The sequence below is a fragment of the Thalassophryne amazonica genome, chromosome 17 (genome assembly GCF_902500255.1).
Source record: "Thalassophryne amazonica chromosome 17, fThaAma1.1, whole genome shotgun sequence".
Lineage (NCBI taxonomy): Eukaryota > Metazoa > Chordata > Actinopteri > Batrachoidiformes > Batrachoididae > Thalassophryne > Thalassophryne amazonica.
This window is the reverse complement of record NC_047119.1, coordinates 16,529,707-16,550,717: the sequence shown is the minus strand read 5'-3', so window position 1 is coordinate 16,550,717 and position 21,011 is coordinate 16,529,707. Positions and strand designations below refer to the sequence as shown.

Sequence of the window (21,011 nt, the reverse complement as noted above, 5' to 3'; positions counted from 1 at the left end):
CAAAATGCTGCAGCTAGAGTACTAACGGGGACTAGAAGGAGAGAGCATATCTCACCCATATTGGCCTCTCTTCATTGGCTTCCTGTTAATTCTAGAATAGAATTTAAAATTCTTCTTCTTACTTATAAGGTTTTGAATAATCAGGTCCCATCTTATCTTAGGGACCTCACAGTACCATATCACCCCAATAGAGCGCTTCGCTCTCAGACTGCAGGCTTACTTGTAGTTCCTAGGGTTTGTAAGAGTAGAATGGGAGGCAGAGCCTTCAGCTTTCAGGCTCCTCTCCTGTGGAACCAGCTCCCAATTCAGATCAGGGAGACAGACACCCTCTCTACTTTTAAGATTAGGCTTAAAACTTTCCTTTTTGCTAAAGCTTATAGTTAGAGCTGGATCAGGTGACCCTGAACCATCCCTTAGTTATGCTGCTATAGACTTAGACTGCTGGGGGGTTCCCATGATGCACTGAGTGTTTCTTTCTTTTTGCTCTGTATGCACCACTCTGCATTTAATCATTAGTGATTGATCTCTGCTCCCCTCCACAGCATGTCTTTTCCTGGTTCTCTCCCTCAGCCCCAACCAGTCCCAGCAGAAGACTGCCCCTCCCTGAACCTGGTTCTGCTGGAGGTTTCTTCCTGTTAAAAGGGAGTTTTTCCTTCCCACTGTCGCCAAGTGCTTGCTCACAGGGGGTCGTTTTGACTGTTGGTGTTTTTACGTAATTATTGTATGGCCTTGCCTTACAATATAAAGCGCCTTGGGGCAACTGTTTGTTGTGATTTGGCGCTATATAAATAAAATTGATTGAAATTGATTGATATGGATGAAAAAAATAAGGTTTCGTTGTCAACCTTCCTGCAGCAAGGGCAGGTGCATTTTGCGGCAGCGGCATCTTGTCTCAGCACTTCCTGTGGCATCTGCGTATGTTCCGGCAGCTGCCGCGGCAAGATGCCGCTGCCGCAAAATGCACCTGCTGTCTCTCCCTTCCTGAGCTTAGAAACTAGCATTTTTTGTTTTCTACAACGTTTGAAGTTCGAACCTGTGAATCGTTGCAGTTGATTCAACAGATTATAGCCAAATATATAGCCTGTTATCATAATAAATTATATTTATCAAATCATATTTCATAAATGTTATGACTAAATCAACTATCAATTAATGCATCTATTAGGGTACGACGGCATTTTAGGGCCACAGATTTATTTATTTTTTTTAGACTTCGAGAATAAAGTCGTAATATTACGAGAATAAAGTCATAATATTACGAGAATAAAGTCGTAATTTTACGAGAAAAAAGTCGTAATATTATGAGCATAAAGTCGTAATATTACGAGAATAAATTCGTAATTTTACGAGAAAAAAGTCGTAATATTACGAGAAAAAGTCGAAATATTATATTATGACTTTATTCTCGTAATAGTACGACTTTATTCTAATATTATTATTATTATATATGTTATTAATTATATATAATTATATATTATTATATTATTATTTATTGTAATTTATTCTCGTAATATTACTTTTTTTCTCGTAACATTACGACTTTATTCTCGTAATATTACGACTTTTTTCTCGTAATATTACGACTTTATTTTCTAAGTCCCCCCCCCAAAAAAAAATCAATGTGGCCCCAAAACTCCGTCGTAATTAGGTATTGTCATTTTCTAGACTTTTTTTTATTTTTAATTTATTTTTTGTCTGATTTTTATTTTGGGGATCGCTTCACAAACCCACAGCGCCCTCGGCAGGTAAGCAGGAACATTGCAACAGTACCGTCCCCATAGAGACAGGCTCCGACAACAGGACCTGCTAGTCATCATTCAGCAGAGAAGACACCAAAGGCGGACGACTTTTGATGGCGAATTAACGAAGTAGAAGACGGCTTTCCGAATGCTTGCCGCTCAGGTTGGTTTTATTGTATTAACGAGCGTCGGGCCGCAGGCTGCGGTTTTATCCTGACAGGCCGGAGATCTGCGTTGCTGGGTGGCAGGGAGGAGCCGTCTCCTTTCAGGCAAGCGTGTCCGCTCTTTAAGCTCTGCTCCATCTCTCCAAGAGGATCCAATGCACAAATAGAGGTAACTTCCCTGCTGTGTCTGTCGCTGTATTGTTGCTGTTTTACGCAATAATTAACACCAACCTCCAGAAGGCGCTCACTTTGTGTTAGCATGCATACACCAAAGAGCAGCTTTGTATAATCGGAAGTCTAAAACTATTCAAGTTATTTCACCTGCCAAAGTGTCTTCTGGACAAAATGCATGTGTCTTTTTTCTTCTTCTTTTTTTTTTTAATTCCACGCGTTTTAAAAGCAGGTCTCGGAAAAGGTGTGTTTCATTTCATCACCCGCTCCGGGCAGGTGGGCGGCTCCATAATCAGCCCCACCTTGGTTGTTATTCATGATGTAATGTTGTTGGCTGCTTCCAACACAACCAGATTTGCTCCTAGAAATTCATATTGTAATGCTCCATTTGATTTAAATGTTTATTTAGCAATGACTAGGAGCATCCCAAATATAATGTTTTCATCCCTATTACATAATTTTTGTTGTGAAATAGTGCCTGCACACAATCTTTAAAGGAGTTTTTAGGCTTCTGTGGCTGTGATTGGAGAAAATGTGTTTAGTGTAATTTTGGCCTGTTGTGTTGTGTCTGGTTATTCAGCTTCATGGTGGATGGGCATGGAGAAGGATTTTTTTTTTTTTTTTAAATAAGGGGTAACATTTCAGTTACAGTTTGCCAGAAGGCACATGGGAGATTCAAGCTTGGATTTGCTTCCTTGTTCGAAAATCCTTCTGTAGTACGTGCCAATCCACTACAAAGCTGTGCTTGTTGTGCAACTGGCAAAAGTTGCACTATGCACCGTTTCTCCAATGACAGCCACAGGTGCCTATAACGTCTTCTGACTCGCCATGGGGGGTGAGGGTGGGGGTGGGGGTGTTGGTGGCTTCCCTCACGAGTCTCTCCCTTGCATGGTCACGGTTTTTGAAAACTCCCAACTCCAGACAGATTTACCATCCAGTAGCCATACAGTAGACCATACAGTGTGTATTTTTTTAATGATTGAGTCAACGAAGTCCAAAAAATATTCAGCAATTTGGAACTGTCTATCCATTTCCTCACTCACTCATCTTCAACCGCTTATCCAGGACCGGGTCATGGGAGCAATAGCTCCAGCAGGGGACCCCAAACATTCCTTTCCTGGGCCACATTAACCACCTTTCACTGGTGGATGCCAAGGTGTTCCCAGGCCAGTGTGGAGATATAATCTCTCAACGTAGTCCTGGGTCTTCCCCCAGGGTCTCCTCTCAGCTGGATGTGCCTGGAACACTTCCATCAGGAGGTACCCAGGGGGCATCCTTACCAGATGCCCGAACCACCTCAGAGTGAAGGAGCAGTGGCTCTACTCCAATTTCTTCACAGATGGTCGAGCTTCTCGCCATATCTCTGCCTGTGAAAGTGATGATAATCGTTATATTTTGCTTGTCCAATTATTTATGGTCTGTGTGTCTAAAATGGCTGTAATTCCTAAATATTTTTTGTTAAACCCTTTGAACTGAAATTGAAAGTCTACATTACAAGAATGCCTTAATTGTTAAACTCTGTTGTGGTTGTATACAGAGGGGAACAAAAATTGTTATTGCTCTTCATGTCTTTTCTTAAAACAATTCTTCAAACAAGGGACATACATGAAAATGGTAGAGGTGGCTGAGTGACCGTGGAATTGTCCAGACTTACACCAGGAGCTGTCTACAAAAATGTCTGCTGTTGCAAAATAGAAATTTTGGTCAAATACGTGGGTATGCTCATATGCATCATCTGTTAACGTGGTGTAGTAGTTTGAGTTGTGTCCCAACTACTCCCCGACTTACTTCTAGTACGTACTGTAGTAACGGTTGGGTTGAATGTACTAAGGTTGGTTAGTACATACTAAAGGCCCATTCACACATAGTGCGAAGTTTGGTTGAATAAGGCGAAACAGTTCGAATTAGCGCACCAAGAAACATTGCCCTGACGGGCAGGCGTGCACGATCCCGGTGTGAGGGTTCGTGTACGCGATGGTGTCTTTCGAACAGGAACACAGTGTGGGGTGCACCACATCGTGCCGCTGATGTGGAACAAATAAAACATAAAAACCAGCTATAGTGGAACCACATCACGCTGTTGATGTGGAATAAAAAACAACAACAACAAAAAAACAGCTGGTACATGTGGAACCACATCGCACTGCTGATGATGGTCACGGTTTTTGAAAACTCCCAACTCCAGACAGATTTACCATCCAGTAGCCATACAGTAGACCATACAGTGTGTATTTTTTTAATGATTGAGTCAACGAAGTCCAAAAAATATTCAGCAATTTGGAACTGTCTATCCATTTCCTCACTCACTCATCTTCAACCGCTTATCCAGGACCGGGTCATGGGAGCAATAGCTCCAGCAGGGGACCCCAAACATTCCTTTCCTGGGCCACATTAACCACCTTTCACTGGTGGATGCCAAGGTGTTCCCAGGCCAGTGTGGAGATATAATCTCTCAACGTAGTCCTGGGTCTTCCCCCAGGGTCTCCTCTCAGCTGGATGTGCCTGGAACACTTCCATCAGGAGGTACCCAGGGGGCATCCTTACCAGATGCCCGAACCACCTCAGAGTGAAGGAGCAGTGGCTCTACTCCAATTTCTTCACAGATGGTCGAGCTTCTCGCCATATCTCTGCCTGTGAAAGTGATGATAATCGTTATATTTTGCTTGTCCAATTATTTATGGTCTGTGTGTCTAAAATGGCTGTAATTCCTAAATATTTTTTTGTTAAACCCTTTGAACTGAAATTGAAAGTCTACATTACAAGAATGCCTTAATTGTTAAACTCTGTTGTGGTTGTATACAGAGGGGAACAAAAATTGTTATTGCTCTTCATGTCTTTTCTTAAAACAATTCTTCAAACAAGGGACATACATGAAAATGGTAGAGGTGGCTGAGTGACCGTGGAATTGTCCAGACTTACACCAGGAGCTGTCTACAAAAATGTCTGCTGTTGCAAAATAGAAATTTTGGTCAAATACGTGGGTATGCTCATATGCATCATCTGTTAACGTGGTGTAGTAGTTTGAGTTGTGTCCCAACTACTCCCCGACTTACTTCTAGTACGTACTGTAGTAACGGTTGGGTTGAATGTACTAAGGTTGGTTAGTACATACTAAAGGCCCATTCACACATAGTGCGAAGTTTGGTTGAATAAGGCGAAACAGTTCGAATTAGCGCACCAAGAAACATTGCCCTGACGGGCAGGCGTGCACGATCCCGGTGTGAGGGTTCGTGTACGCGATGGTGTCTTTCGAACAGGAACACAGTGTGGGGTGCACCACATCGTGCTGCTGATGTGGAATAAATAAAACATAAAAACCAGCTATAGTGGAACCACATCACGCTGTTGATGTGGAATAAAAAACAACAACAACAAAAAAACAGCTGGTACATGTGGAACCACATCGCACTGCTGATGTGGAATAAATGAAAAATAAAAACCAGCTGGTACCTGTGGAACTACATCATGTCGCTTATATGGAATAAATAAAACATAATGACCAGCTGGTACCTGTGGAACCACATCACGCTGCTGATGTGGAATAAAAAAAAAAAATACCACCCACAGGATTCGTACCTGCAATTTACTGATACCGTCAGTGGCCTGAAAACAGTGCGGGTGAAAATGCCTGAAATCAACAAAGAGATGGACGTATTAAAAAAAAAACATACACCATAAAAAAACACAGCATTTTATATTCAATCACTCTTATCAAGCAGGCAATACAAATATGATCCGTCTGTTCCTCTGTAGATGACCCATGGTCACAGGCATACAGACATGAAATGATATGAATGAGAAGCAGTTTGCTCATCTCATGTCCACATCTGCTGGTGCGTGTCCAGCCAGCTCATGCGTGTCCTGCCCGACAAGCGTGTCTTGTGGACGCTGCGCCAGAACTGACACTGCGTCATATGGAACAGAAATGAGATGAGATGAGATTTGTTGTCATTGTCATTACACGAGTGCAACAACAACAAAATTACATTTACACTCCAATTACCTCAGACAAAATACAGAAATTAATCCACAATTATTACTAGTTTACCGTAATAATGTCACACACCAGAATTAAAGACAACACATATACATTTGACATCGTTTATGTGCATTAAACTTGAAGCAGTCCGTCATCCGAATTGAGGCAAAGTGGGTGAAGGCTGCAGCAGGAGGGGCCCGTGCCGCCCAGCTTGGGGATTAGAAGGCTGCAGCAGTAAAAACCGTGCTGCCTTTGAGGTGGCAGGGAGGAAGCCAGGGTGAGGGGAGTGGAGAGACACGGGGGGGAGGGTAATAGGGATGGAGGGAGGGAGACATTCATCGTTCAGGTTGGCAGCAGAAAAAAAAAAGTTGTAGCAGAACTGCTGTTGTCTGCAGCGGCAGACTGCTACGTGAGCACCGCCATTATTTTATCTGAATTATCTGCTCTTTAATTTAGTGTTTTGTTGTGTACTTTTTATTGTTGACATTTTATTCTGTAATTGTTTGAGTTTATTTTGTTTTGGAGTTTGAGTCTTATTATTATTTATTATTTATTATCATTATTATTAACAATGAATGTCTGATTTTTTTATTTTGTGTGTATGTGGAGTATGTCACGGGCCCTCCCAAACTACTTAAAAACAAAACAAACAAAAAGACCAGAAACAACAACAACAAAAAAACAAGCGACTTATACTCCAGAAAATTCCATAACTGAAAGATAAAACAGAGTTTGTAGCATTTTGTGCAGTGTTATATTACACTCAACAAAAATATAAACGCAACACTTTTGGTTTTGCTCCCATTTTGTATGAGATGAACTCAAAGATCTAAAACTTTTTCCACATACACAATATCACCATTTCCCTCAAATATTGTTCACAAACCAGTCTAAATCTGTGATAGTGAGCACTTCTCCTTTGCTGAGATAATCCATCCCACCTCACAGGTGTGCCATATCAAGATGCTGATTAGACACCATGATTAGTGCACAGGTGTGCCTTAGACTGTCCACAATAAAAGGCCACTCTGAAAGGTGCAGTTTTGTTTTATTGCGGGGGATACCAGTCAGTATCTGGTGTGACCGCCATTTGCCTCATGCAGTGCAACACTTCTCCTTCGCATAGAGTTGATCAGGTTGTCAGTTGTGGCCTGTGGAATGTTGGTCCACTCCTCTTCAGTGGCTGTGCGAAGTTGCTGGATATTGGCAGAAACTGGTACATGCTGTCGTATACGCCGGTCTAGAGCATCCCAAACATGCTCAATGGGTGACATGTCCGGTGAGTATGCCAGCCATGCAAGAACTGGGACATTTTCTGCTTCCAAGAATTGTGTACAGATCCTTGCAACATAGGGCCATGCATTATCCTGCTGCAACATGAGGTGATGTTCTTGGATGTATGGCACAACAATGGGCCTCAGGATCTCATCACGGTATCTCTGTGCATTCAAAATGCCATCAATAAAATGCACCTGTGTTCTTCATCCATAACAGATGCCTGCCCATACCATAACCCCACTGCCACCATGGGCCACTCGATCCACAACATTGACATCAGAAAACCGCTCACCCACACAACGCCACACATGCTTGTCTGCGATCTGCCCTGGACAGTGTGAACCGGGATTCATCCGTGAAGAGAACACCTCTCCAACGTGCCAAACGCCAGCGAATGTGAGCATTTGCCCACTCAAGTCGGTTACGACGACGAACTGGAGTCAGGTCGAGACCCCGATGAGGACGACGAGCATGCAGATGAGCTTCCCTGAGATGATTTCTGACAGTTTGTGCAGAAATTCTTTGGTTATGCAAACCGATTGTTTCAGCAGCTGTCCGAGTGGCTGGTCTCAGACGATCTTGGAGGTGAACATGCTGGATGTGGAGGTCCTGGGCTGGTGTGGTTACACGTGGTCTGCGGTTGTGAGGCTGGTTGGATGTACTGCCAAATTCTCTGAAACGCCTTTGGAGAGAAATGAACATTCAATACATGAGCAACAGCTCTGGTTGACATTCCTGCTGTCAGCATGCCAACTGCACGCTCCCTCAAATCTTGCGACATCTGTGGCATTGTGCTGTGTGATAAAACTGCACCTTTCAGAGTGGCCTTTTATTGTGGGCAGTCTAAGGCACACCTGTGCACTAATCATGGTGTCTAATCAGCATCTTGATATGGCACACCTGTGAGGTGGGATGGATTATGTCAGCAAAGGAGAAGTGCTCATTATCACAGATTTAGACTGGTTTGTGAACAATATTTGAGGGAAATGGTGATATTGTGTATGTGGAAAAAGTTTTAGATCTTTGAATGAATGAATGAATGAAAACTGTTTATTTCGAACATTTGATACAACAACAATTACAAGATAGATCAGTAAAGACAACAACAAAAAAGTTCCTACTGTGTACCCAACATGTCCGAAAAGGGGTAGGGTGAAGCATCAGCTTATTTATCCCTACCCCTTCTTCCCCACAACCAGTAATACCCTTTGCCACATATACACATAAATTCCTACACACCTAAACCGATATCAATATATATATATATATATACATATATATACACATACATATACACATCAACATACATACACATATACATATATACACATATATATACACAAACATAAATATACACCTACACATACCTACTTACATACAAAATACTATATATTTACAAGCCGAAGCAAAAAACAAAAACACCCTAACCCTCATTACCCTTCCTCCTCCCTATACCCAGAAAAAACCATATTTTTGTACCGCTGTTTGAACTGGTTCATGCTTGGACATTGCTTGAGCCCCACTCCCAATCTGTTCCACATCCTCACCCCACAGACAGAAATACAGAAACCTTTTAATGTTGTTCGTGCCCACTGATGCTTTAAATTAAATTTCCCCCTCAGACTGTAATCCCCTGATCTGTTAAAAAACATATTTTTAATATTTGCTGGAAGTAAATTGTTTATTGCTTTATACACAATTTGTACTGTTTGAAAATGAACCAAGTCTGTGAATTTTAAGAATTTGGATTGTAAAAATAGTGGATTTGTATGATCTCTATAGCCAGTATTATGAATAATTCTTATAGCTCTTTTCTGCATTACTGATAGTGATTGTGTTGTACCTTTATAAGTATTACCCCATACCTCTGCACAGTACTGTAAATATGGTAAAACCAGTGAGCAGTAAAGAATGCGGAGTGAGTTGTGGTCCAGAATATGTTTCGCTTTGTTTAGAACTGAAATGCTTCTTGACAGTTTACTTTGTATATGTTTTATATGAGTCTTCCAGTTTATCTTATCATCTATTATCACCCCCAGAAACTTATTTTCATGTACCCTTTCAATATCGACCCCCTCGACTTGTAACTGAACCTGTATGTCTGTATTACAATAGCCAAATAACATGTATTTTGTTTTACTTAAGTTTAATGATAATTTATTTCTGTCAAACCATATTTTCAATTTTCCCATTTCTATACTGATCCTCCTCAGTAACTCCTGCAAATCCCCCCCTGAACAAAAAATGCTTGTGTCATCTGCAAATAATACTAATTTTAATATTTTGGAAACATTGACAATATCATTTATATAAATTAGAAACAGTTTTGGACCCAATACTGACCCCTGTGGGACGCCACAAGCATTGTCCAAGCATGATGATGTATATTCCCCCAACTTCACAAACTGTTTTCTGTTACTTAAGTAGCTTCTCACCCAGTGCAACACCAACCCCCTAATCCCATACTGTTCAAGTTTATTGATTAATATGTCATGATTAATTGTATCAAAAGCCTTTTTAAGGTCTATAAATATTCCAACTGAATGTAATTTGTGGTCTATGGCGTTTGTAATCTCCTCAACTGATTCTATTAATGCAAGTGATGTTGAACTATGTGCTCTGAATCCATATTGACTATCAGTAAGTAATTTATGTTTATTTATGAATTTGTCTAATCTATTATTGAATAACTTTTCTAATAATTTGGAAAATTGTGGAAGCAAAGAAACAGGTCTATAATTTGTGAAGTGGTGTCTATCCCCAGTCTTATACAGCGGCACAACCTTAGCTATTTTCATTTGATTGGGAAATTTACCGGTTTGAAATGATAAGTTACAGATGTATGTTAATGGTTCTACAATCCATTCAATGACCTGTTTTACCACCACCATATCAATTTCATTTAAATCGGTAGATGTTTTATATTTACAATTATTCACAATGTCTATAATTTCATTTCCATCCACTGCTGTGAGGAACATTGAACAGGGATTTCTTTCTATGAGATTATTATCCCAATCCTCAGGTTGGGAATCGGGAATTTTTTCTGCCAAGCTTGGTCCAATATTTACAAAAAAATTATTAAAACCGTTGACTACCTCATCCTTACTTTCCTTCTTGACATTATTATCAATGAAATACTGAGGGTAACTCTGTTTTTTATTACCATTTTTGATAATGCTATTTAATATATCCCATATTCCTTTAATATTGTTTTTGTTATTATATAATATGTTACTATAATATTCCTTCCTACATACCCGTATAATATTAGTTAATCTATTTTTGTATTTCTTATATCTATTTTCTGCCTCTTTAGTCTTTAGTTTTATGAATTCTCTATACAGTGTATTTTTCTTATTACATGCATTTCGTACCCCTTCGTCATCCATGGTCGAGCTTGGCTTTTTGTTTTCTGTAGTCTTGTTTAATTGGACAGTTTTTATCATATAATGATGTAAATATTTGTAAAAAAGTTTCATATGCACTATCAACATCACTTTCACTGTATACCTTTTCCCAGTTTTGCTCCTGTAAATCCTTCTTTAGTGTGTTCATGTTTTCCTCTGTCCGCACTCGCCTGTATTTTATTTTCTCCTCTGGCTGATTCCGCCGATGGTTTCTATTATAAACGATGAAAACTGGTAGATGATCACTAATGTCATTGATTAATAATCCACTCACAGTGTTATTCTCAATATCATTGCTGAATATATTATCAATTAAGGTAGCACTATGGGATGTAATTCTGCTTGGCCTGGTGATTTTTGGATATAAACTCATACTGTACATTATACTGATAAATTCATCTGTTATTTTATGCTTATTTGGATTGAGCAGATCAATATTTAAGTCACCACAAATGAACACAGTTTTTTGATTAGTTTTTGAGAACATTTTTCCCATACAGTCAGTGAATGTTTCAATACTAGATCCTGGTGCTCTATATATACAGCTGACTAATACATTTTTGCTTTTTTCTTCACATATTTCAATAGTTATACATTCTAATAAGTTATCAATCACAGTTGTCATATTGTCTACTATTTTATAATCCATGTTCTTATCCACATACACAGCCACTCCTCCTCCACTCTTATTTTTTCTGTTTACACAATTAAATTCATATCCATCCAGTTCAAAATCCATTCCTTTATCTTCATTGATCCATGTTTCTGATATAGCAATTATGTTAAATATTTTTTTAAACTGACTTAAATATTCTTTAATGTTGTTAAAGTTTGCATATAGACTTCTGCTGTTGAAATGGATTATTGATAATTTGTTATCCGTTTTAATGATCTGATTAAACTGTTCATCTGTATAATAGCAACAACTGTCATTGATATTTGAGAAGAAATTATTGTCCGGGTCTATATCGTGCTCCAAGTCCAGTACATTGTGGTCTGTGTATTTAAATGTTCTCAGTTCTACTTTTCCATGATCAGCAATCCTTTGAGTTATATCCTTCTTGTCTCCAGATGTAGATGAATAGGTAGTAGATGAATAGGTTCCTCTGGTCTGTGTCATGGTGTTGTGATGTGTTTGTGTCCTCGTACCTTATTGGTCTTATTTGTCCAGATCCTCACTTTAAGAAACACTATTGTTCATATTTGTCCAGCTCCTCGATGTTCCTTATTGCCATGACTTTTGCTTGTTCTGGTGATCCGTTCAGTTTGATGAATATTTTACAGTTTGAAGTCCATGTGTGCTGGATTTTTCCCTGTTTCTTCAAGAAGCGTGCTTTCCTGGCGATGTCGGCATTCCGTTTGGTGAGATGTTCATTGATGAATACGTTTGTCCCTTTCAGTTTTCTTCCTTGTTTTAACAGTGCTGTTTTGTGTTTTCTGTTGATGAATCTCATGATGATGGTTCGTTTATCACCGTCATTTCTCCGGGGCAGAGGGTGGCACGCTTCAATGTTATTTAAATCCATTTCTATACCTTTAGATAGGAGGAAATCAGCAACCTGTTTTTCCACAGAGCTGACCTCCTGTTCACTGGGCTCCCCTCCGCTCTCATCTGTTACCGCCCGTGCGTAGGACCGTGGTTTGATGTGAAGACCTGTGATGATGACGTCGTTAATTCTGGTGTACTGCTCCAATTCAGCCACTCTATTTTCCAGCTGCACCAGATGCCGGTCTTTCTCGGCATTCTGGAGCCGTAATGCCTTCACCTCCTCCACCAGATCCATGATTGATTTCTGTTGCTGCTTCACAACAGAAATCTCCTCTGATAAAAAGTCCAGAGATTTTTTAATATCGTCACCTTCCTCCGCTGTCAGAACCTTCTTAGGCCCCATGGTCGGCTTATGAGCAGCTTGTCGATCGCCGATGTTAACAGCCTGCGTTGTTTGTCACCGGGATGGATCTGCACTGCGCTGGTGCCGCGCGGCCTCGGTGTTTCCGCGCTGATGGATCCGCGGTGGCTGCACGAGGCCTCGGGGAAGCGGCACTCGTGACGCAGCGCGCGGCCTCAGTGAATTCACCACGTTGGGCCTCGGACGTTGTTGCTGTCCAGTCGCTGGGCTAAGTTGCCGGTTGAGGTGGTATTCCCACTGTCCGGGTTGGCAAACACCGGCGTGGCAGATGGCAACTACAAACCCCACCTCTGAAAACTCAGGTACAAACTTTTTGCAGCTCGCTCTGACGACACGCAGCTCTGACTGACTGTGACTGACCGTACAACAAAACAAATGAGGAACGAATGGGAGGAAACTGGGTTATAGGGTTTATCTTTGAGTTCATCTCATACAAAATGGGAGCAAAACCAAAAGTGTTGCATTTATATTTTTGTTGAGTGTAGAACAAAGCAGCTTAAAAAGCAAACTTTTTGTGAAGTAATAGATTAATTCCTTTCTGTAATATCACACAAATTACTCACGTTTACCTGTAATCCCTCAGTGGCCGAAGGCCTGAAGGGGGGTCGTGTCATGGCGATATCTGTCTGTCCGTCCCTTCATCCCAAAAAGGGGATAAGCGTTCTGAAATAAACTCCTCACATTTTTAGTAAGAATTTTGGGAAACTTGGTACAATTCCTCGTTATAGGTTGGTAATAAGCATATTATAATATTGTACAAGATTGACACATTTTGGCAGAATTATGGCACTTGATTAACAAACTTAGACACTGGCAGTTTCATGATTTGGTGTTTGTATTCTGAAATCAACTATTGCATACCTTGAAATGTTATCAGAATGTAGCAAGTACACAATGAAGACCTTACTTGTGTGAAGCGCCCTGAGACAACTTTGTTGTGATTTGGCGCTATATAAATGAAAATAAATTGAAAATTGAAATTGTATACAAATGAGTTAGTTTCTGTCAGTTTCTGTCCGTGTGTGCATAAAGTCTGACGTTGCTAGGCAACAGCAGGCTGGGGAGGGGGGGTAGATAGATGAGAAGGGGGAGCCAAATTCCTTCACCAAGGCTGTAGGTCCTTCTGGGGGAAGAGCAGGGCATTTGACCTTCAGGAGCCGATAATGTGTTGATGTTAGGCGGAGTGATAGAGAATTCCATTTACTGCACCTCTGACTGTCTAGAGTCCAAATTTATTAAGAATATTCTCCGGTCCTCAGCAGCACATTCCTTTGCAATGTAGTGATATGCTCCGAAATGGTATCCATTTTGCGTTTGTGTTCAAGAGTTCATGCAGTCTGAGATTACACAGCATTGCCCAACTCATTAATCATGACGGACAGATGAGGGGAAAAGATTCTGGTAGCAGCTGTCTTGCTAATATTCCTGTGGGTCAGAGCAGCGCACAAACTAATCAGCGCCAAAACTCCCACCATAAAAGTCGGCGGCCACACCTCCTGTCAGTTCAGCACACAGACCAAAGCCACCCTCATGGGGAAGGTAGACAAATTTCACTGCCAGCACAACAGTGATTGTCTGCAGACTGTTTTCATGATGATAGTGCAAATGGCCATACATTTTCTAAGTGTCAAACGACCGGTGTTAGATGTTTGTGCGTGTCTGCTGGAATTTGGCCGACACCTGCTGCGAGAGGGCTCGATGGGCTGTCACACCACACACTGTGCCTTTCAGCTGCTGGTGTGCACAAATAGGTTGGTTAGTACATAGTGCGAAGTTTGGTTGAATATGACAAAACAGGGCAAAACAGTTCGAATTAGCGCACCACGAAACATTGCGTGTGCGCAAATTGTTGTAGCAACAGGTGTACAAGGCGTTCGAGGCAGGGACGATTTTACACGATTCCTGCTTCATGCGCACTTCACGCGCACTTCGACCAAACTTCGCATTATGTGTGAAGGGACCCTAAATATTTGGATGCAGGAAGAGTTCTGACTAGTTGATGTGGGAGTTCCTTGACATATGTCACTGATGTGTACAACAAGCCCTTTAAAGTGATTTTGCAAATAGGTCTTTGGGGATTGTTGACATGGAGCTCCAACCATATTTAGCTGTAAACTGTAGGTGTAAACAAAAAGGGGAATCTCGAAAAGACGATCTCTGCTGTCAGCACACCAAACAAGCCTTTTGTTTCTTATATCTTTATCATCCATCATTCCCCACATACTGGTTTATTGATATTTAAGCAATATCATCTCTGTGTTTCTGTTTGTAGGATGGATGGGGAGGCGAGTGCTGGCAGGAACAGCACCCGGAGGGGAGCTCACGCAGTAGAAGATGGTGCAGGAGGAGGCCTGGAGGTTCAGGTTGTACCACTGGGGCTTTATGATTCTGCAAGAGCCAAAATAGACGCAAATCTCCGCTGGTTGTTTGCCAAAGCTTACGGTGTAGGTAAGTGCTCCCTGCTGAACCCTGTAAGAAGTCACACAGTCTGTGCAGCTTTGTAGCCTTTGAGTGGGGAACATGCAGAAGAATAGTTAGTGATCGATTGATTGCATTTAAACTGTACTCGAGTTTCATGAAGAATGTGCAAATATAAAGGTTAATAATTTGAATAAATTTAAGATTTGAGGCACCTGTTGTGAGAGGTGGCACAAACTTAAAACTCCTTCAGTTAGTGAAAGTAATGAGTTTTACTTATTGGATGAAAAGTCAGATTTTGGCCAATACATCAGAGGTTAATGCCATCGATAACTCAATTAGGAGCCCTTTATCTTGATCCGTCACCGCTTTGGCTCTCTTTAAACCTTGGGGCTTCTTTGTTAAGTAAGTATAAAGTCACATATTTCCATACTGGTTATGTGTGATAATAGTCTGTAGCCTTGTCACATACATACATGTGAGGCTTGTATATTAAAGTGCATGTTTAATGCAGTCAGACTATCTTGAGGGCGAAGTGTGCCATCATTACACTGAATATAGTATGTGCCATCATATAAGCATTTTCAATCCACAAAAAAATAAAACACAACATAGTCATCTTTAATAAACTATATTTTAAAGGGGAACTTATTTAAATCAAATTAAAGAGCTTAAATATTCAATTTTTTATTAGCTCAATTGGCTATCTATTTGGATAATGAATTACTAGTTGTCTATAAAGCAACAAATGCACACATTTTTGTTACAGCTTCTAAAATGTGAAAATCTGCAACTTTTCCTGTCCATATATAGTAATCTATAGTATTTTTGTTTTTCAGTTTTCATTTGCATGTGTATTGTTCAAATGAAAATTAAATAAAAACCTGCTAGATAACTAATATTTATAAATATATATGGATAAGTAAAAGGTGTGACTAGTGTTTTTTCTTCATTAAATGTATATTTCTTTTAAATGGTCTTCTGTGTTTTATTTTAAAAATTGGTGGTTTTTAATCAGCTTTTGACAGTTATATTTGATTAGTTTTTTCATGAAACAGAAGACAAAATCTCACATTTGATTTGTATTGAAATTCGAATATTTTCATATTTCAGTTTTAAAAGCACAACAAAATTAAAATTACTGAGTGACTATAACTGTGCACAGTGCATTTATTCTGTTAATTTAAAGGATTATTAAATGACTGTGAGGTCTGTACTTGGAAATATCAGACCGACCTGTTGTCAGTACGGACCTTGCGAAAAACGTAGAGGTCTGATATCCCCATACAGGCCGAGCAAGTGAAGTTAGTAATTTGTTTATTATATGGCTATTATATATGAGTATATATAAACACACAAACTTATAGTATTGCCCAAATATGAAAGCTGCTGACGGCTTGTAGTCCAACGTGTTCGATTCACCTCCATGAAGAACTTGCTAACAGATGGTCCGGTCGTTAGCTGGTAAACTTTCAATCTGTGTGTTTTTTCAGATGCTGTTTAGATATTTATGGAGTACGTTCATATCCAACTTGCTTTTTGTAATCGCGTTTTTAGCTTCTGGTTTGTAAAGAAAATACATGTTTCGGATTGATTGTCATGGAAACCAGTCCAATATGGGAAAATATCCAACCGGTAATCAGCCAATCAGAGCACGTGTAGCATCTCAGCCATATAATAATTGGTGTTATTCTGACTTGTATTGACTTGTTATTCTAATCTTGTAGTTATACAATTTACCTTTTGAACACGTGAACAAAACAGCTGAAACATACTAATTTAATGAGTCAGCTGTGTTGACTATTCACAGTTAAGCACTAAATGACATCACAAAGGAATTGTTGCGCCCTAGCAGCAGTCCAGCCTCAGTCTGAAGTGTCACGGTTAGTGTTTTTTCTGCACAGCTTCACGGTTCTGATGAAAATGATGGAAAAAAAAATGTTGAAATGGGTTTGCACGTAATCATTTAGCTGCAAGAACTGTAAATGTGTGGCTGTTGCTTCTTGATTGTAAACTTTGTGTTACACACTGTTGTCGAGGGAGTGTGATGAAAAGGTCAGTTGTGTGAGTATGCTGGTCTGGTTTTACTGTCAGTGTGAGTTGATGGAGCCAGCGAAGCAGCCATTCAGTAATGGAAGACTCTGTTTTTATGAGCCATGTGGGGTTAAGTGTTTTCTTCCCTCCAGTGAAAACTCCTGCAATGCATGACTCAGTAAAATGACTCTGAAACAACACAATCCCAATATTTATGAGTGTAGCTTCATAAGAAGATTGTAATCTGCTGAAAGGTAAATAGCAGCTCAAGGACGGTATGGTCGAATACTGAAATCCAAATATGAGACCACAAATGCATATCTTTTTAGTAGCTATGACATTCCTAAGAATAAAGAATACACAGGTATTGCACCATTACCTACAGTGCATCAGGAAAGTATTCACAGTCCTTCACTCTTTCCACATTTTGTTATTGTACAGCCTCATTCCAAAATGGAATAAATTCATTTTTCCGTCAAAACTCTACACACAATACCCCATAATGACAACATGAGAAATGTTTTATCTATATCTATATCTATATATATATATATATATATATATAAATAAAACATTTCTCAAGCAAATTTATTAAAAATATAAAGCTAAGAAATCACACGTGCATAAGTATTTACACCCTTTGCTCAATACTTTGAATGCACCTTTAGCAGCAGTTACAGGCTCAAGTCTTCTTGAATATGATGCCACAAACTTGACCCGTCTTTGGTCCGTTCCTCTTTGCAGCACCTCTCAAGCTCCATCAGGTTGGATGGGGAGTGCCGGTGCACAGACATTTTCATCTGTCCAGAGATGTTCAGTCAGATTTAGGTCTGGGCTCTGGCTGGGCCACTCAAGGACATTCACAGAGTTGTCCTGAAGCCACTCCTTTGATATCTTAGCTAGGGCTGGGTACAGAGCTTCAGTTCTTTTGTGGCACTGACCGAAATGCTTCGGTAGTACCAAGTATCAATACATGCGTCATCTTTCGGTGCCAAGTTTCGGTACCCAGAGGTTAATCACGTGGAAGAAGAGCGGTCCTCTCAGCATTCAAATCCGCCTCATCTGAGAGTACCAACGACGGCGCTATGTCTGTGATATCAACAGGTAAATTTACTTAATGTTACTGCAACTTAATACGTGCGTCGCTTTGAAGCAATGAAGCACTGCTTTGACCCACTGCTTTGTTGGTTCTTTGCTTCGCTGCTTTTCAGAAGCGGCAAATCAGCTTCTTAACACCTCTCAAAGCCATTTAAATGGTTAAAATCCTTGCAGGGGTTTACAGAAGCAAAAATACAAATTTTTTTGTCACTGTCCAATTATTTATGGACCAGAATATATATAGTTTTGCTGGTGTGTCACCTCTAATTAATAACTCTGTGGCTACTCTTGTATCTCTACATACATACTAGCTTGTGAATCACAGGTAATTATACCATGTTATGCCATGAAATATAAAACTGCCCAAGTGAAGTATAAATTTCAAAAAATAGATTAATATAGCGTGCAGTCAGTTGTAAGCCAGTACTAGAGAATAAAAATACACTCTTATTGTAATTTTTTCATTGTATTGTGGCCAAGCCGTGTGGTAACTAGCGTGTGGTAACTATTCTAAGGTTAGCGCAGCTATGTCTAGTTTAATGATAAACACAATACATGGTTTCCCTTCATGTCCATCCTTAAATCATTTGCCTTATCCAGTCATATAATGGTTTTCATTATAGGCCATTTCTCAACATTCTCCACTTTGTTTTTCTTTCAATGCCCTTTTTGGCCAGACGCCAAATTTAGGCGATGCATGTCTCTTGAGGCATGCAATAATTTAAGAAAAAGGGGTCCCTATGACGCCTCTTTATTACTAACTTCCTAGCCACGCCGTGTAAGGGTCTCCTTTTTATAAATTTGCAAATGTGATATCTATGTGTATGCATTTAGCTTTATCTGTGTTACGCAAATGATGGTAAGGACAGACATTTATCAGACCTTCGTTACTAACATATATCCTTCTTCGTTTTTATTTACACTCGGATTTCTGAAACCAGTCCATAATCCAAACTCAAGAGCCAAGGTCGTTGTCCGTTTTCAGAGCCATTAGGTCAGTCCGCGCACCCCAGCATTTACTCAGCGTCTGAAGTTTTGGGAGAAGTTGGGGAATATGGGGAGGTTGGCCTTTCAGAGGTAGTCGGGGGAGGATCAGGAATTCTGGCTTTCAGACAGTCGCGCAGTTCTGTGATGGATCTTTCCAGCTCCTTGTGCTGCTTGGCCAAGTTGTACAGGGCCCCCAGAGAATTCTTGCCCACATTCAGGGTGGTGGTGGCCAGCCCTAGGTGTTCCCTCTCCATATGCTCCATCATGCTGGCTAGCATGTCCATACTAGACTGAAGACAACACAGTTGAGTATGGAGGCCCTCCTGAGCACAAGTTGGCATTGTCACGGTGTATCCTTAACAGGCATGCAGCTGTCTGACTCAGTTGTGGCATGATTTCATCAAATAGCCCATGGGGAATGTGATTTGTGAGGGGCAGGAGCTGCTCCAGGGTTTTTGGAGCAGACTCTTGTGGAAGACGAAGCTCTCGAGTCAAGATTGCCATGTCCAGTGGGGTGACCATGACCAGATTAAGGTTGTGCAGTCCAGGGGACAGGAAGCACAAGGGGGGAGGCATCTCATGTGTGGGGGGAGTATTGTTGATGTCACACGGGCAAGTGGTTGGGACACTCCGGGCATTTAACAGCCTGTACAAAGCTCCCCTCTGTCCTGGTGAGTGAGTTTGGCTGAGGTCCACCCCTGCTGATCCTCCTTCAGAGGCATTGGGCTGTTCGAAATTTCTTTCCTGCCTTGGGGGTGGGAAACTGGGGACAGGTCCTAGCAGTGAGTTGGGTCTAGGATGCATTCGGGCGATTGCCGCATATGGCCGACATTGGCTGCCTCCCCTTGAAGGTATCGTTGCCACCGGCACATGTGACTGTCTCCATGGCATCTGCGGAAGGGGTGGGTTCCAGAGTCCAAAGGGTCCTTCAAATGATGGCGGAGTCCTCGGGCCGACTCTTGTTGCAGGCAGACTCTGTGAAGCCCTCGTCGCCAGGTGCTGGGATGATGGGGATCCTTCTGTTGCCAACTGGCTCAGCTGCTGGATGGATGGCGGCTGTGGCGACCAATCATGGCTCGACCGGCCCTCCAGTAGATCCTCTTCTCCAGACAGTTCTGAGAGACCAATCAGACTTGATAGAGGCAGATCAGGCATAAGTCCCTGATCAGGGGAGTCTGTTCTCTCAGCCATACTCCTGTGTCCTATTAATATACATATACAGTCATTATTACAGCTCCATGTCATTCTTTCAGATATTGTCTATCCTATCCCTCATTGTTGTGGGTGCATGTGTGTGAATGTTCAGAAGGAACACGGGGTCATCATTGGTGCCTGGGTCTTTTGGTTTGGTTTGGGTTTTTTCTTTCTTGACTTTGGTTAGTTCTCCCAACTGCATCTGCACCAATTTTTTCGTCAGGGATTTGGCCGCATCTTCTTCTTTTTGTTTTTCTTTCTTGTAGATTTCAAGATGGTGACAAATATGCTCAGAGTATAAGGCCCAATTCATTTTTGATAGTCCCACGACTCCATCTAGGGCTTTCTGAACCGCTTCCGGTAGAGCCTTTTTTACAGTTATTTTGAACAGGATTTCAGTTGCTGGGGAATGGTTCCATGCATTTCCTGTTTCCTCCGCCCATCTCTTCTGGAATCTGCAGGAACTTCTTTGGGCACTCTTCAGGTTTCCACTCCTCATCATCCAATTTAGAGGGGTCCAAGACCTCAGGGTACTTTCTTCTCAGTCCCTCCCCTTGGGTGATGTCTGGCAGCCTGTTGGCCAGCCCCACCATGTCTGTCCAGCTCCATGGGGTGTACACATGATGACC

General features: G+C 41.0%; 1 protein-coding gene across 2 annotated transcripts in view; it reads left to right on the top strand.

Annotated features, from left to right (window-relative positions):
* The first annotated feature begins 1,978 nt into the window (after positions 1–1,978).
* camsap1a (calmodulin regulated spectrin-associated protein 1a) overlaps positions 1,979–21,011 on the top strand; it is a 42,052-nt gene continuing 23,019 nt past the window's right edge. For both annotated transcript variants that reach the window (XM_034191903.1, XM_034191902.1), the window contains exons 1-2: positions 1,979–2,072; positions 14,924–15,099. In XM_034191903.1, the coding sequence (XP_034047794.1) occupies positions 14,925–15,099 (175 nt within the window). In that variant the 5' untranslated portion in view covers positions 1,979–2,072; position 14,924. The remainder of the gene's footprint in view (positions 2,073–14,923; positions 15,100–21,011) is intronic.